Here is a 15692-nt window from a genome sequence, read left to right on the forward strand (position 1 = left end):
GTTAAGTAAGCAACAGGAAGCGTCTCCACTTTAATCTCTGAAGTTACGCCTATGTAAGAATTAAAAGAACACTGGCCTTAAGTTGAGTACAAAAATGCCTTGTGATTATGAAACTTGAAATAAACCAGGATTTCTTCTTTTAAAACAAAGAAAGGATAAGGTATTCAACCATTTCCGAGTTCCGCACATCTCAACAAAGATGTATTTACATCTATTTTTGTAATAAACTTATCAGATCTCAGACCTAGTCCAGAGAAAGCCATATGAAATGGATTAAACCATGGGCACCATAAGTATCAAATCTTCTAAATGTCACATGTAATGTAACAGGTATTTTAACATGAGAACTTGGAACGCATCACCAAAAAATCCTCCACCTGCAATACATAAATGGCCCAAAGTCCTGATTTTGGACAGACAAAAACTGCTAAAGAAGCCTGTGAAGAAACAGACAGGTACTTGAATTTTTAATTTCTGAATTACACTGACAATAGGTGATTAAGATAACTTTACATGACTTTATTTAACAAAACCATATATTTACAGTTGAAAAAAGTTCCAGTTTGGTACACATATCTAAACAAAACAAACTTGATAACTACATAAAACCAATTTAAACATGATGTACAGGGGATGTTATCAACAGTTCTCTGTGTGTCATCGTAGTTTTTAAAACATTCAAAAATAAGCTGTTACAAGGTACCTTTTTTCCAAATGAAATTCTTTACTAAATGAAATAACGTTAATGACTGATTGCTGATTGAAGTTGCAAAACGGCTATATTTTAAAGTGCAGGTCGTACAGAATTCCAAATCTGGTTGAAGTTTTCTGGTTTCTCTAATCTGCTGCACGTACAGTGGCAGTCGCAGACTTCTGATATATTGCAGCATTTTTATTTTTCCTTAAACCCATAAAGAAAAGAAAGTTTGCTTGATAGGGACACTTGCTCAATGAAAGAAAATCTCATGCATCATGTTACAGATACTCTCAAGCACCTGAACGATAAAATTGTCCCAAATTTTTATGCAATCCCTGAATTTGTTACAGAAATCTTCCTTAATAGCTAATTAGGAGATTTGGTATGCTGCAAGAAACTTAAAAAGCTCAGTGGCAAGTAATTCTATGCCCTTACTACTCACCTCTGTTTTTACCAAAATTCAAGCTTTACCTTCAAATCAAGTTACTGAGAAGTTGAAACAATTGCATCTTTAGGCAGGTGATTTTTTTTTTTAATGTATTTTGTTTGAAAACGAACTGTGCAAAGCTCCTTATTGCATTGCTTTTCTTCATTAAAGAACATACCTTATATACACAAATAAATCATTTAGAAAATATATACATCTTCTAAGAACAGAAAGATCAAATCACAGAACAAAGTAATTACATTTGCAAGTAACAAACAGTGCATGTGTGTTACAGCAGGCCTTTTTCCCCACAACTATGCCCGTTTCCACTGTTACATTCAACATCTTATTAGAAGAGAAAAAGGAGAACAGGCTTTGGATGGCTGCAAAGATACCTAGTGGCTAAAGAATGCATTTTAACCAGACAAATGAGCCACACTTGTAGACTTGGTTTAAAAGGAAATACAAATCTAGTTGCAATGAAGACTTAAATCACAAAGCCAGTTACAGTACCACCTAAAAACATACACAGAGGAAAAAGTTGTCTCTGTGTTTAATAAACTGTTTAAAAGCATAGTGCAAATGTTTCAGATGGTAGGCCTCTCATATCCTTCAGGGAAAGGCATATTTGTTGTAGTAATAGAAAAAGTAATATTAAAAAACACTTACTGACCTTCCAGCTTTCTATTGCACTTCAAAGCAATGTAGCATACAAGTACCAGTCACTGAAGGACCAAAGCTATACAAATTCTGGGAGGATTAACATGTGTTTCATATCAACATCTTGACATCTACTTTCAGTAAGTGATGACCTAGAAGAAGTCTTATGGAGGAATTAAGATGGCCAACAAAAACCCACATCCATTATGCCAGGTACACAAAGTGGACAGGAAAAGAGGCCAATGAGGTATCAGACTTGCAAGCTGCATTTGCACTACACAGCTTCCAAAGTGATGATGAGTCCTCACTTACCAGGGAATCTTGCTCTCACTCTTTTTAATACTACAGTCAAACTATCCCTCGCAGAAACAATGTTTGTACTAAGGGACAGTATTTTGACTATGTCCCACAGTCCTTTACATTGTATGTTGAGCTGAGCAGTGTGCAACTATTATTCTCATTTTTTTATTTAGACAATGCCAAAATAATCAGCATAAAACAGACTGAAGAGCATTGGGAAACTACTGACCATATATAGCTAGAGGATTTGGTAACGCCTGTTTACAGTTAACACAAATATTGCTTCAATTAGTTTCCCTTTTCAATGATCATCATTATTTATAAAATAGATTTTACACTATACACTGTGTGATCAACATTCTTGTAAATCAGAGGCACTCATGATTTACAGCTCAACGTCCATCTGAATGCACAGGGGATCTAAGCTGTGTAACAGAATTATGCAGCCACAGTTTCCTGTCTCTGTAACTTGTTCCCATGTATTAGAGGCTGGATAAAATGCTAGGAAATGACAGCTTGTACTTATCCTGATAGTATTTCTCTGGCACATTCCCCAACTTCTTTCACTTGTCACTACATACAGATCAGCTCCACGTAACGCCTTCCCCCTGTGGCAGCAGCAGCTTCAGGAGATCCCACAGAACCTGCTCTTTTCAGCAGCAGTGTTGGCTTACGTAAGTTCTCCCCTACGCCCTTCCTCCTCAGTTTTGCCAGTGAGCAGAGCTGGGTTTAAAGTAACTATAAAATTGCTTTTAACCATTTCTCAATTTATCTGCTCAGCCCACAGTTTTACCAGCACAACTGGAGAGGCAGCACAGGAATAAGTAGCTGGTAGGCAAGAACACCCCGAAACAGCACTGCCCCAGAAGAGGGAGACACGGAAACATACATTTAGTAGTATACAACTCTGTTTAAACAGAGGAAAGAGAGTACAATTGGGAAACGATGCCACCTTAATATTAGAAATCCCCCGGTGAGTTTGGAATCTAGTCTGATTAATGGAACTTCTTCCATATGCATCCAGATTGGAAACACAGATTTCCAAGGCATCTTGAAGAATAATTGGTTTTGCACTGCTAGCATGACTTCTCTTCCAAGTTTACTTTCTACTTAACTTTTTCTTATTAAAGAATGGCATGTAGTTCTACATCTACAGGATTTCTTTGGTAAATGGGACCCACAGCCTATAAAAACACAAAGCATTTCTAAAGAAATGGTCCTTTACATCATTTAACTGTAAATTCCAGCACCAGTTATTTAAAATCCAGATCCAGCTACTGTTACTGGTATGGGAAATACATCCTGCCTAAGAATGAAACTGAGGAATAGCTTTCAAAGCAACTGACATCACTGAATGCCCAGTCTTTTAAAACATAAAAGAAAAGAAAAACTTAACACCCCCCCCCCCTTAATATTGTTTAGTTTCACTGCCCTCATCAGAAGTAGAGAATGTGTAACTCTGTCCACAGCAAATGCTCATTCCACTAAAAGTTTAAGGCTAAGCCTAGGTTTCACTTATAAGGGTTTTATCCCCTAATTTCCTTCCTTGCTCCCCCCCCCTTTTCTTTTTTCCTCTCTCCCTTTAAGGCTATCCTACTACTAAACAAAACTCTGAAATAACACTTAGATTTGCAGGCTCATACATGTCAAACAGTACTCAGTACTTTTGCCGCTTTAGCTCTTTTTCCGTGAGTCACTGGAGGCAATCACAGTTTTAACGTTTGAGTGAAGGACTTCCTTTTTCCATTTCCCGGTTATCCTTCTGCAGAGCAGCCAGTATCTGGTTCAAGGAATGAGAGAGAAAAGAGTATTAGATTTTAAAAGTGACACAATAAATCACTGTCTGAAGAGTTTCCAATTTAATTATCTCTGAGCAATACTATTTTAGCTATTAAATGTAATCAAATTTAGGGAACCTCTCCACTGGTGGAGACTTCTCCCATAAGTTCTTGTGGCATGGTAGATACAAATGGATTTAACAAAGGTTTAAACTCAATCTCCTCCCAACACACACTTTTGAAGCCCAGAGATGAGATTCTTACCCAGATTACACAAGTCTAGCACTATTAAAGGATGCTGTCTGAGGGGAAGTTGTAATTCTCAAGATAAATGGACTGTCTAAAAATACAGCAAGTGAGCAACCTGAGCAGTATGACATTATCTAAGAGTTCAGGACAAAATTACCACAGCACTGACTGGTGCTTGTCTAGAGCATGTCACTGCATCCAGATCTGCTTACATCTTTTGCTGAAGCAAGAAGTCTCCATTTGCATTCACACTGAAAATTTGTATTTCCTATTATCCAAAGCACAATTTTGTTTTGTTAGCCCTCATGTAGAGGGCACAATGCTAGCCATTTTCTCATGCTGCTTAACACGCTCCCTGCCCTGTAGTTAGTCTCTGCTGAAGAAGTCCAGCAGCATCCCCAAGAATCACCCTGGAACTGAATGTACTGAGGGATGTTTCATCTCAAAGAATTGCACTTACGAATAAGCAGTCTTCTTTTCTCTCTCTGACCAACTTCAAACCAACCTCTGCACCATCAGAATTAACAGGAGGTGGGTCTAAATCACTCACAGGGCAATCACACAACACTGCCTATACTTCAATGTAAAAGCATCCATAGCTGTTGCAATGAAAGGGTTCAGCATGGGTCTGAACAGAGCCACAGCTGGCTGGCTGTTCAGCAATTTCTAGAGTTGAAGAGATTTCAATGAGGTCCTCTTCACAGAGATTCAGGGTAAATCAACAGCTCCTCAATCAAATGGCGTTATGAGAGTTTTGAGTGCCATAGTAACAATGTTCGTGGTGGAAAAAAGTTAACCTTTTTAAGGAACCAGAGAATGACACCAAAATACTGATCCAGAAAAGCAGAAAAACATAGACATTAAGCCAACTAACAGAGCTCAGATTCTTTAGTTATTTGCAAACTTTATGGAGCTAAGATTTGAAGCATAGAGATTGCAGAAGTGCTAAGCCAACAGTCTAGTCTGTTCTACCATCTCTATTTCTCTGCCATTGTTGGTATCAACAGTCACTCAACATTTCAGGCTAAGGCTGTATTGGCACAAGGGCCTGGAGTTCTTTGTAGGTAATTCCAGAAGAGAAACAGAGCTTGCAGGTTTCCTATTGATAACCAGAGTCCTTGTTATCAGAAGTGCCCTGTCTGTGATTTACCAGGACTCCTTTCAGTCTTTAGTTTCCCGATCACATTGTCAGTGACCAAAGGAAAATTAAGTGAGATAGAAAACATAAACCAACTCATCTGATGAGGGAACAGGACTGTGGGATCCAGATTCATAAGCAGCCCATAACATTTTAGATGAGGTCCTACATATATCATCACGCCAGAACGTGACCCACAGGATACCAGGACCATAATTACCATGGTACAGCAAGATGAAAGGTTCAGTAAGTGGGTGTTTTCCCGAGTGCCAAATACACCTACTGTTGAGATGTGCAGCTGAATTTGACCAAATATACTCCTACAAAGAATACCTCAAGCTCTGCTGCTTGCTTATGCAAGTTACTGTAACCAAACGAGACAACAGGAACACGAAGCCCACTTTTCTAAGCTCAAGAGCACTCTGCATCCTCTGGGAACTAGTGCACCTGGTCAGTCAGTCCACCTAGAGTTTATCTTAAAGGTAGTGCATCCATCACAATGGACATTAATTTTGCTACTTCCAAAAGGTATTTCCCTACAGAAAACACGTGGATGCTACAGCAAAGCATCTGATTTCTAGAACAATAGTCAGAATTACCATCCAGCTGGGGAGCATTCCAACTGCAGCTAGACTTCTCAAGCCTATTGTCTGAGTGCATGCTGCCACAGCCCGAGCACTGCTATGAGTCCACCTGTGCAACCAAGCCACATGCTACCAAAAGCCTGTCTGTCCTAGAACTGCAAAGTTCAGGTTTCTGAGTCCAAACTCATCCTGGTGAACTTTAAAAACCTGAAGCGAGATAAGAGCTCATCACAGGTAGCATCTTAGTAACAGAAAACATAATCCCATACACTCTGTGTCTTGTTAATGCTTCTAGGTTGGTTTCAACAGTGGTACTTCAGCGACTGAGGAGTCCCAGTAAGTACACGATGTGAGCAAACTCATAGCCTCTACCCACTTTTGGCTTGGAAAAGGATGGTAGGCTAGAGAGTGAAGAGGCTTTCCTGATGGAAACTTACTCTGCAATGGAACTACCTGGTGAAGAAAGACAGTTTGTGCAGAAGTCGACAGGTAAGAGGTCAGCCAATACCAACCCTACAGCGTGCTGTGTTTTGAGATCTGTCTGCACCACAGTTCAGCAGCATTTTTTCTTCAGTTTGCCACCACAAGCAAAAACAATCAGAAATTCCAGTGCAGTCAGAACGAAGCTGATGAAGAGACTGAAGAAGACTGCTTGGGCTAGATTACTTTGAAGTCTTCCTCCTGTTGTGATAATCACCACTAAACCTTCACAGGTGTCAAAGACTGAAAACCACTGGCTAAGCAAGCCGGTTACTTGGCAGAATAGGACCACTATCTCCCCTCCTCTGCAAAGGAAGCAGCAGTAGGCTGAGAATTGATTTGGTACGTGATCCTCATCCACACAAGACGTGTTCAAAGAAAGTGAACCATCTGAACAAGGAACAAGACTGGGAGGTTACCTGTATAGACATAGCTGGCTGAAAAATCTTCTAAGGATAGAAACAAAGCTGGATCTGTACTAGCAACTTATGACCAAGACCAGAAGGTAAATGCAAAATAAGCTGTGAGGAAAGCCGTGTCAGGGAGGAAATGCTGGCAGCGTGCTGCTCTTAGCTAGACAGCACAGGTTGTGCTCCCCCTTGTATACAAGATAAGGCTCAGAAGGCTACAATCTAATCCTACTGCGAAGGCTAGAAACTCTCATCTCAAATAGCAAGCTGGCGGTTTCCCCCCATCTACAGGCAGACTATTACTCCAGGAGAGAACCATAAACTCCCATAAACATGACATTTAATGCCACTTTTCAGTTTCACTGCAAAAAAGAATGGATAAACTGGTCAGAGCTCTATTACAGCATGTTTCATGAAGCAGGCTGTATTACTGCTTTGAAGAAAAAAAAAAAAAAAAGGAGTTTACATTCCAAATACTATGGAGTACATTTGACCTAACTCTTCAGCATGATGGGTGTTAGAGCCACTTAATTTCCACATTCAGATGACACACTTCCATCGTTTTTCTTTAAGCTGGAATTTAGTTGGAATTACAGTGATGAGACTACAGTTTTTGAAGTAAAGGCTTCAATGCTAAATTCCAGTGAAGACGTCAGATGTATTCACTTCTTTACAGCCCAAAATTAGGCAAACTAGATCCTCAAGGATATTAAGATAATGACTGTATGATGTGTCCTGACAAATTGTCATCTTCTCCCAAAGAGTGAATTGCTGCTTTTAAATATCAAGTTGTAATGCTGCTAGCAGCCTTTGTAATTAATAAGTTTAAAAAGTCATATGATACTTTACTTCATTGACTCCACCCAACATTTCAATTTTGAATGTTGACTGAGCTCTCTCTCTCCAGAGGAGAAAAAGCTCAGGGAATCCACTCACCTGAATATATACTAAAAGCATGGAGTGAGGTACATAGTCCTACCTATCTGTAAAATCGAAGACTAGCTCTGCTAAAACATTCTTCCAGCTATTTGCCAAACCCCGTTTTCATCAGTACAGTACAATCATCTGTTATCAAAGATCAACATCCTCTTTACCTGAGCCCACTTTTTGTTTCTACTTTGCATCTGAATGGCAGCAATAGATGTGAAGAATTCTTCTGAAGGCAAGTCCTCTGGTAGCTTTGTTAAAAACTGGGCTATATGAATGAAGTCCATTTTGGTCAAAATATCTTCAAAAAGTTTTAATATTCCCAGGGCTGTACGGAATAAGAACTCTTCTCCATCACGGCAGAACACATCCCAGACACGACATGCCAAGTCTAGTGGCAAAGATTTGCTGTACAATGTGAATATCCTGAAAAACAGAGTAAAATTTTCAGAGTTACTGCACAAAAAAAAAAAATATCTTGGATACTCGCAGAAGTACACAGACCGATTATTAGTTAAGTTTGAGGCTTCTCAAATATTTGTATCTGAATACTTCTTAATTTCAAAAGTACTTCTATTAGTTGCTGCATAGCAATACATGAAACAACATAAAATTGTACAACAGTTAAGGCATCTTGCTATCAGTCTGGGTCTCCAAGTTCAATTTTCTTTGATCATACCAGAAGAAACAATATACATGCTTTTATGATGGACACGCACTAGCCACAGGAATAATCAAAGGCATATTTAATCACTTCAGAGCTGAGGACTGATGCAGTTTTAGCTGTGAGAACACACAAAAAGCTGAATCTTAAGACATACTGCAAAAGGAATTTTGTGGATCAGATGAAGGAGATGTGTAAAATTAACTGTGTTCCAGGCCTGACTGACTGGCCAAAGTAATAATACCATGAGTTTTGGAGGAAAGATCAGTTTAAACTCTAGTGAGTTGAGAGAAACATGCAAGATGTCCAGAGAGAATGCACAGATAGCTGTGATAAGATGGTGGCTCAGCATGCTTGAACGCATGCGATCCCAAAGATCCTGTGTTACCTTTATGGTAACAGCAGAAGCAAGAACCTCCTCCCAGTTGCTAAAACTGCATTTTCATTAACTGCCAAGAGCACATTTCTTCCTTCATCAAAATGCTGACAGCCTTGCAGCCAGGAACACTAAATGCTCCCTACTCCCTCCTCTATCCAACACCTCGCTACAAGGCAGAGCAGTTTTCATTGCCACTGACAATGTCATAACAGCAAGTGAAGAGAATTCAGTTTCCTGGAATCATGTTACAGTATATAAGGGAAAAGAGTTACAGCGATTTTTTTCCTTCAGAATTTAAAGAGAACACATTTCTCCACAGAGGCACTGCATAAAAGATCTCCGTAAAACTGCAAATAATGCTTTCTCCAGCAGAGGTCAGCAGCGCCTCAAATTTAAGTAAAACATTTCCACATCTTTTAACACAAAATTTCTTTTCAAGTACGCCGAATCAAACAGTAGCTCTCTTGTATTTAAGACTCCCCCCTATCCCCTCCAATTTTTTATTTCGGAAATTCGGGTTTGCATTAAAAAAAAAAATATAACGGAACAGATATATACACACACTATATATATACACACATATATATATATAGTCTAGAATATGAATGAATGTATTTTCACAGCAAATTCTAATAATCGAAGGTTTTCTGCGGTATCTGCTTTTTACTATATAAGATTATTTGACTGATATGACATCAAGTATCTGACTTCTGTGTGAATCAGTGCACTTCAGGAAAACAGGAAAATATATTCATTTTACAAGCAGCAAGACTAAACCATTTGCACAAATTCAGGTGACAAGCAAAATTGCAGGTTTAGGATCATTAGGATTTTACTTTTTTCTATTTTTACATCTCATTACAATGCTTTTATAACAAGCAGAAATCGTTTAAATTCTGTTCCCAAAAAAACTAAACTAGAAATATAAAAATAAGCAAGTAAGATGTAGAGCCTGGGATTAAAAAAACACTACTGTTCATGTATGTATTTTACATATATGTACATACGTTACATACATACATGAATGTATAAGAATAGCACAATAAAAGCCCCCTCTTTGGGTTATGGGCTGATTATCCATTGCAGACTTTGTACACTATTTCAACATTCTTGTACAGTCACATGCCATATAAAAATGTCTTGCTACAGAATACCTACACAGCAGAATTAAGACTTTTTGTCTGTACACACACATGCACAGGAAACAGCAGCAGCTGTTCCATTTAAAAAGAACAGCATAATAGGAAGCAATTCAACAAAGTCCTTTTCTGGTCACCAAGTAGCAGGCAAACACTCAGCCAGAAACTAGTCCTGGTTAAAGATAAGTAACAATGCCTATTTTTGTGATCTGTTTTTATTCACAAAAGCTATTATTCTGTCATGATTCAGACCTAACCTGAATAACCCATGTGTATCAAATCTGCAGCTATGCAGAAAATTAACTGTCAGAAGAAATAGTCAGAACTATTTATTAGAACACTCCTTTTTGTAGGAAAATATTTACTTGCATCAAAAAAGCTGTCACATCAAATAAGGTATTTGACATGGATCTCTTCATAATTTGGAAGGAAGTGCAATTTGCAGGAAATTCGCAAGGCAATTAGCTTTCATTAATACTAGCATGGAATTAAATGCATCAAGCCCTAAGAACAGAGACTGGGCCCCCTAGAATAAGCAATGAAACAACAGTAGAAATCATTACTGCTAAGAATGGATACAGCATTTGCTCCCTTCAAACATTTCCTACTGAAAGACATTTTTTATTAGATGTCTGAGCTACTGGTCTGAAACCCAGCTGAAATTTATTATAATAATAAAGCAGCTGCTAGACTAAACCAGTTACAGCAGCAGCTCTCAGCAGCACTAGCACACTACTTGCACATGCTCTGCTCTCGCTGTACTGCAGGATGATTTTCCGTCTGCAGCGCTCTGCCCACGCACTAGAGGTCCCAGGTGCAGACAACACAGCTAACTAGCACAGAGACGTCCGGTGTCAGAGTAATGTCAATGCAGGCTACTGGCCACTATCTGTTTGGAAGAGGGGAAAAAAAGCAAAGTACCAGATGCTCTTGCTCCTCCCAGCCCTGCTTATGATGAAAGTGTACTTTGAGGTAGATGTATGAAATCCTGGCTGGTTTGCTACTCACAGGGAAAGCATATGACCATAATGTTATCAAGAAAGCAAAGCACCACTACCATGATAATCATAGGCTCCATGTTTTCTTCTCTTTGTTCCTTCTTTTTTTTTCCCCCCCTCTTTTATTTTTTAATTAAAAAGTCTTCATAAGATATTGTTAGCAACAGTGACGAAGACGGGTATGCTAAATTTTGGATTGACAACTCATGCACAACAACGCTGATGCAAATCAGATCTCATATTCTTGCACTACACATTCTTTTCCCATGTCTGTAACAGCACAAAAATATTCCTGCAACTTCTGAGTTCAGTTGTGGAAACTGATGAACTAATTCACCTTTTAAACTTATTCTTGGATCCCTCCTCCTTCATCCTGGTACTAGTTTTTAGTTGTTATACTTTGTATCAATTTCAACCACATCTGCTTTGAGACAAAGATTGCATCTTTCTAAGTGTTCACGCATTACTTTATTGTATAATGGCATCTCTGTTCTCATTAGCACCTTTACAGTTCTTGCAATAAGCTTGTTGGTAACAGTTTATTTAGTACAATTTTAAAATCATTACAGTTGAAGAAAAGTGGACATATTTACTTTGTTCCTTATTAGGAAAAGAAAAACTTAAATGTTATGTACTATACAATACCGACTGCAACAGAGCAACTTCTTAGCACTCAGCAAATCTGACTGCATTGTAAAATGCATCAACAGAATACAAATACTGTGTGAGATTCTGAGCAATTTCCAACCAGTCAGAAGCACCCAAAAAACCCTGCTCTCTCACCTAAGAGTACTACACAGCAGTGCAATATTTCACTTGATTCCACCCTAACCTGCAGTGACATAAGAATGAGCACACTGTAAATTGGGCTGAAGACGGTGATCTTTTGGAGTTCGGTAACAACTCCAATTCAAAAAATCAGGATGTCACCAGAAACCTTTGGACAGAATTACAGTCCATTTTTTCTTTGAAAAGAAGGCATCCATTTAAAGCATCACCTTAAGCTTAATTTTTTTGGGGGGTGGAGTTACTGGCATGACATGGACTATGTTTTTTTTAATGTAACGGATAGCAAGCTTATAAATACTTTACTGGAAGTGCCCACTACAAACGTCCACACAAAGTGGCTTGAACCTTTATCATAACAAGCAAATGGCGTCAATAGAAAGTTACTGTTCACGGAGCACAATCACAGTCAACATAATACTGAAGAACCACTGATCAATCCAACAGTACAAACAAAGCTCTTGGCTATAATTATTGCCAAAATTGTTTTTCTGAGTAGGAATAGAGAGGTGTTTGTATAGCAGCAGCAGGCCATAAACAGACAGCACGTGTCCTTTGCAAATCCACATTCTGCTCTGCTCACAAGAGCCTGTGGTATATCAGCTGAGAGCCGAGGCGCCAAAACTGGGCTATTCAGACACACCATTTCCCCCCGTTCTCTGTGAGCCCAACTGTACATTGCTCTTCACACCCCTCTCACACTCAATTGCCTTTGTATTCTTCAAAAATAGTAAAAACCTGTCTAACTTTTGAATTCTTACTGTGAGATTTATCAGTTGGAGTTTGGGCTTGAAGCACATGGGTCCTTTTTAAAAGAGATGCCTTACTTCTGGCAGGTATCCACTGATAATCATGCCACTGTACCTTTTAATTAAATTTTTAAGTCCTTGGTGTTTCTCATCACAGAAGGCGGTGGTGGAACTGAACTGGCAGGGGGGCTCCCCTCCCTAAATCCTCTACCAGCCCCAAGAAAACCCAAAGCAGCATTGCATGACCTGCATAGCTGGGCCCATCTATATGTACAGCATTTCTTTTTCTTGGAACGTATCCCTTCAACAAATGATTTAAGCATTGCAATTTTACTGCCGCTCCCCGTGGCACTGCTTACAGGAAGCAGCACAAAGGAGACTAGTTGATTCCACTGTAATTGCGGCAGGAGCAGGAGGGTTTCCCAGCAACTGGTCTGTGCAGCACTGGCTACTCAAGCCCTCTCAGAGCTGGCACCAACTGAGATTTACTGCACACATGCCTGCACAGTAACCATGCCAGCCACCGGAATAGCAGCAGGCATCCCTTTGGAGCTCAGAACAAATGTGCATTTAAATAAAAGCAATGTTGTTAGAGCAAGTCTGTTTCATAGAGATTTTTTACCTACAACCACAAGGTCTGTCTATTCAGAGCAACACTATACCATATTCTTCCCTGACTTTTAACACAGTGAAACCGCATTCTTATCTTTCCAGAAAAGTTCTGTTTTTAATGGAACAATATCTGTACTACAGCAAATTCACTGTCAGCCATGAGCCACAGGCAACCTTACAAAAAACATTTTCCAAAGTCCTTAGCTTTAATAGTTACTCACTTGTGAGAACACAGACTTTTCCTTACACCTTTTCTATATTGCTTCCTGGAAGTAATAGAAGGACAGCACATACAAAGTCCAATTTGCTAAGTTTCCAGTGGCCATTTAAAAGAAAAACAAACAAACAAACCAACCAAAATACCTAAATCTGCTTCCTATAGGATCAAAGTATTCTAAAGTAGAAAGTATATATATGTATGCACACACACATACGTATACATATACTTACATACACATGCACACACACACATATATATTTAAATATATCTAAATCTTACGCAGTTAAATACCAACTCCACTGTCTAACAAAATTGAAGACAGTGGGACAAGCTGTCTAGCTCCAGACAAGTGTGAAAAAAGTTTAATACAGGATTGGGCAGGACCACCTCAACTAGCCTACATTCCTGTGCAAAATCATAGTGTTGTGAGACTCTAGGGATGGGGAGGAACACAGTGAATTGTCCTTGGGATTAAAATAAACGGCTTTAATATGGATGCAGGTAGTCAGCAAGAAATGCTAAGGGTTGTCAGTCCATTCATACAAAGACCTTGAGAAGCACCATCCACAAGCACTCCTGACAGAAGTTTCTTTCAAGTGCTCATAACAATACCCACAGAAAGAATAAAAGGGGGGGGTCTGACGTGCCCCACACACTCGGACTTCAACACTTCAGTTCTTTGGTCTTAAGTTTTTTTTTTTTTCTAATTTAACATATAGATGTGCTCAGAGAGAGCAACTGATCACATAAATGTTTACTCAAGAAAATACAATAAAGACTAGTCTACCAAAGCAAAATTGCTGAGGGGAATGCAAAGCTTCAACCTTCCGTCAAAACAGTCTTTTTCTAAATCTCCAGTTTCTGCTGTTGTTCCTCAGGATTTCTTCTTTACAATGTGAAGCTCAAAGTTAGACAACAGAGTGGTATTAACATGCCTGCACCATGAAGACACTCGGTTTTAGTCTCTCCTACGTAAAAAAAAATCACCTTATTTACGACAGCATCATATTAAACTAGTAATGCATTAAAAAGATGATAACCTGGTGATTTTAATGTTGTCTATCCAGTTATTCTCCAGCACGTTTACAGTCTTTCTATTCTGATATCCCTTTTATTCAATTGCTTCCTCCACACACAGGCTTTTCACAACATTGTCTGAGGCAACATAATTTCAACATCTTTCCACTTATCATTGAACATACCAGCCTCTGCCCTCTTCCTTCCCTTCTATCCCATTCCAGTATTTTTTCTAGCATCTTCCTGCTCTGTGCATAGATCTAGTTCAGTTTAATATTCTCAGCCTTCAGTCATAAAAATCCTTCCGATGGTATTTCTCCCATCAAATATTGGGAGAAATGAGCCTATCCATTACGCATCCCCTCATTCCTCTACTCTAATGCTGCATTAAAATATAATCCCAGTGTAAAAGCCAAGTCAAACAAAGCCCATGTCACACTATCCTCTGTGCAAGAGGCACATGAAAATCAAGGAACTCAAGCAAAGGCAGCAGGAGGCCTGTATGAATGAACAAGAACTTCCTAACAAAACTCAAATATAAAGAGGAAGCATACAAGAGGCTGAAGGAGGGGCAGATGACCCTGGAGAAATACAAAGACATTGTCTGAGTATGCAGAGAAGGGGCTAGGAAAGCCAGAGCCCATCTGGAGTTGAATCTGGCACTGGCTGTTAAGGACAACGAGAAGGGCTTTCCACAGGTACATCAGCAGAAAAAAAGAGTCGGGGAAACACAAGCCCGCTGCAGAATAGGGCAGGAAACCTGGTGACAAAGTACATGCAGAATGCTGTGGTACTCACTGCCTTCTTCATCTCAGCCTTTACTGAGAAGACTTACCTTCCAGAATCCCAGGTCCTCCAGACTAGTGGAAAAGCCTAGTACAAGGAGGATCACATTAGGGAACATTTAAACAAACGGGGCATATACAAGTGCATGGGACCTTGTGAGACACACACGAGTGCTGAGGAAACTGTCTAGTGTGATTGTGAGGCCACTCTCAATTATCTTTGAAAGGTCCCAGTGATCAGGGGAGGTTCCTGAGGACTAGAAGAAAACAAATGTCATTCCTGTCTTCAGGAAGTAGGATTCAGGGAACTACAGGCTGGTCAGCCTCACCATCATCCCTGGGAACGTAATGGAAGAAAAATTCCTGGAGATCATTTCAAAACATATGATGGGCAAAAAGGTGATTGGGAGAAGTATGGATTTATGAAAGCAAAATCACGCCTGACAGCCTTCTACAATGAGATGACTGGCTTGGTGGATGAGGGGAGAGCAATGGACGTTGTTTATCTTGACGTTAGCAAGGCTTTCAACACTGTATCCCATAAAATCCTTGTTGATGAACTGATGAAGTATGGACTAGATAAACGGACAGTGAGGTGGACTGAAAACTGTCAGGAAGTGCCAAACTCAGGTTGTCATTAGCGGCATGAAATAAGCTTCAAGCCAATCCACTGGTAGAGTACTCCAGGGTTTG

General features: G+C 39.4%; 1 protein-coding gene across 4 annotated transcripts in view; it reads right to left on the bottom strand.

Moving 5' to 3' along the window:
• Positions 1–477: 477 nt before the first annotated feature.
• Positions 478–15692, bottom strand: part of TBC1D14 (TBC1 domain family member 14) — a 75561-nt gene continuing 60346 nt past the window's right edge. For 3 of the 4 annotated variants that reach the window (XM_072861901.1, XM_072861903.1, XM_072861902.1), the window contains 2 exons: positions 7818–8076; positions 479–3864 (listed from right to left, as the gene is read on the bottom strand). In XM_072861901.1, coding sequence (XP_072718002.1) covers positions 3799–3864; positions 7818–8076 — 325 coding nt within the window. In that variant the 3' untranslated portion in view covers positions 479–3798. Of the gene's footprint in view, positions 3865–7817; positions 8077–15692 lie in introns of all 4 variants that reach the window. The other variant, XM_072861900.1, reaches the window with a different exon arrangement.

Source organism: Ciconia boyciana, chromosome 5, assembly GCF_034638445.1.
Source record: "Ciconia boyciana chromosome 5, ASM3463844v1, whole genome shotgun sequence".
Classification (NCBI taxonomy): domain Eukaryota; kingdom Metazoa; phylum Chordata; class Aves; order Ciconiiformes; family Ciconiidae; genus Ciconia; species Ciconia boyciana.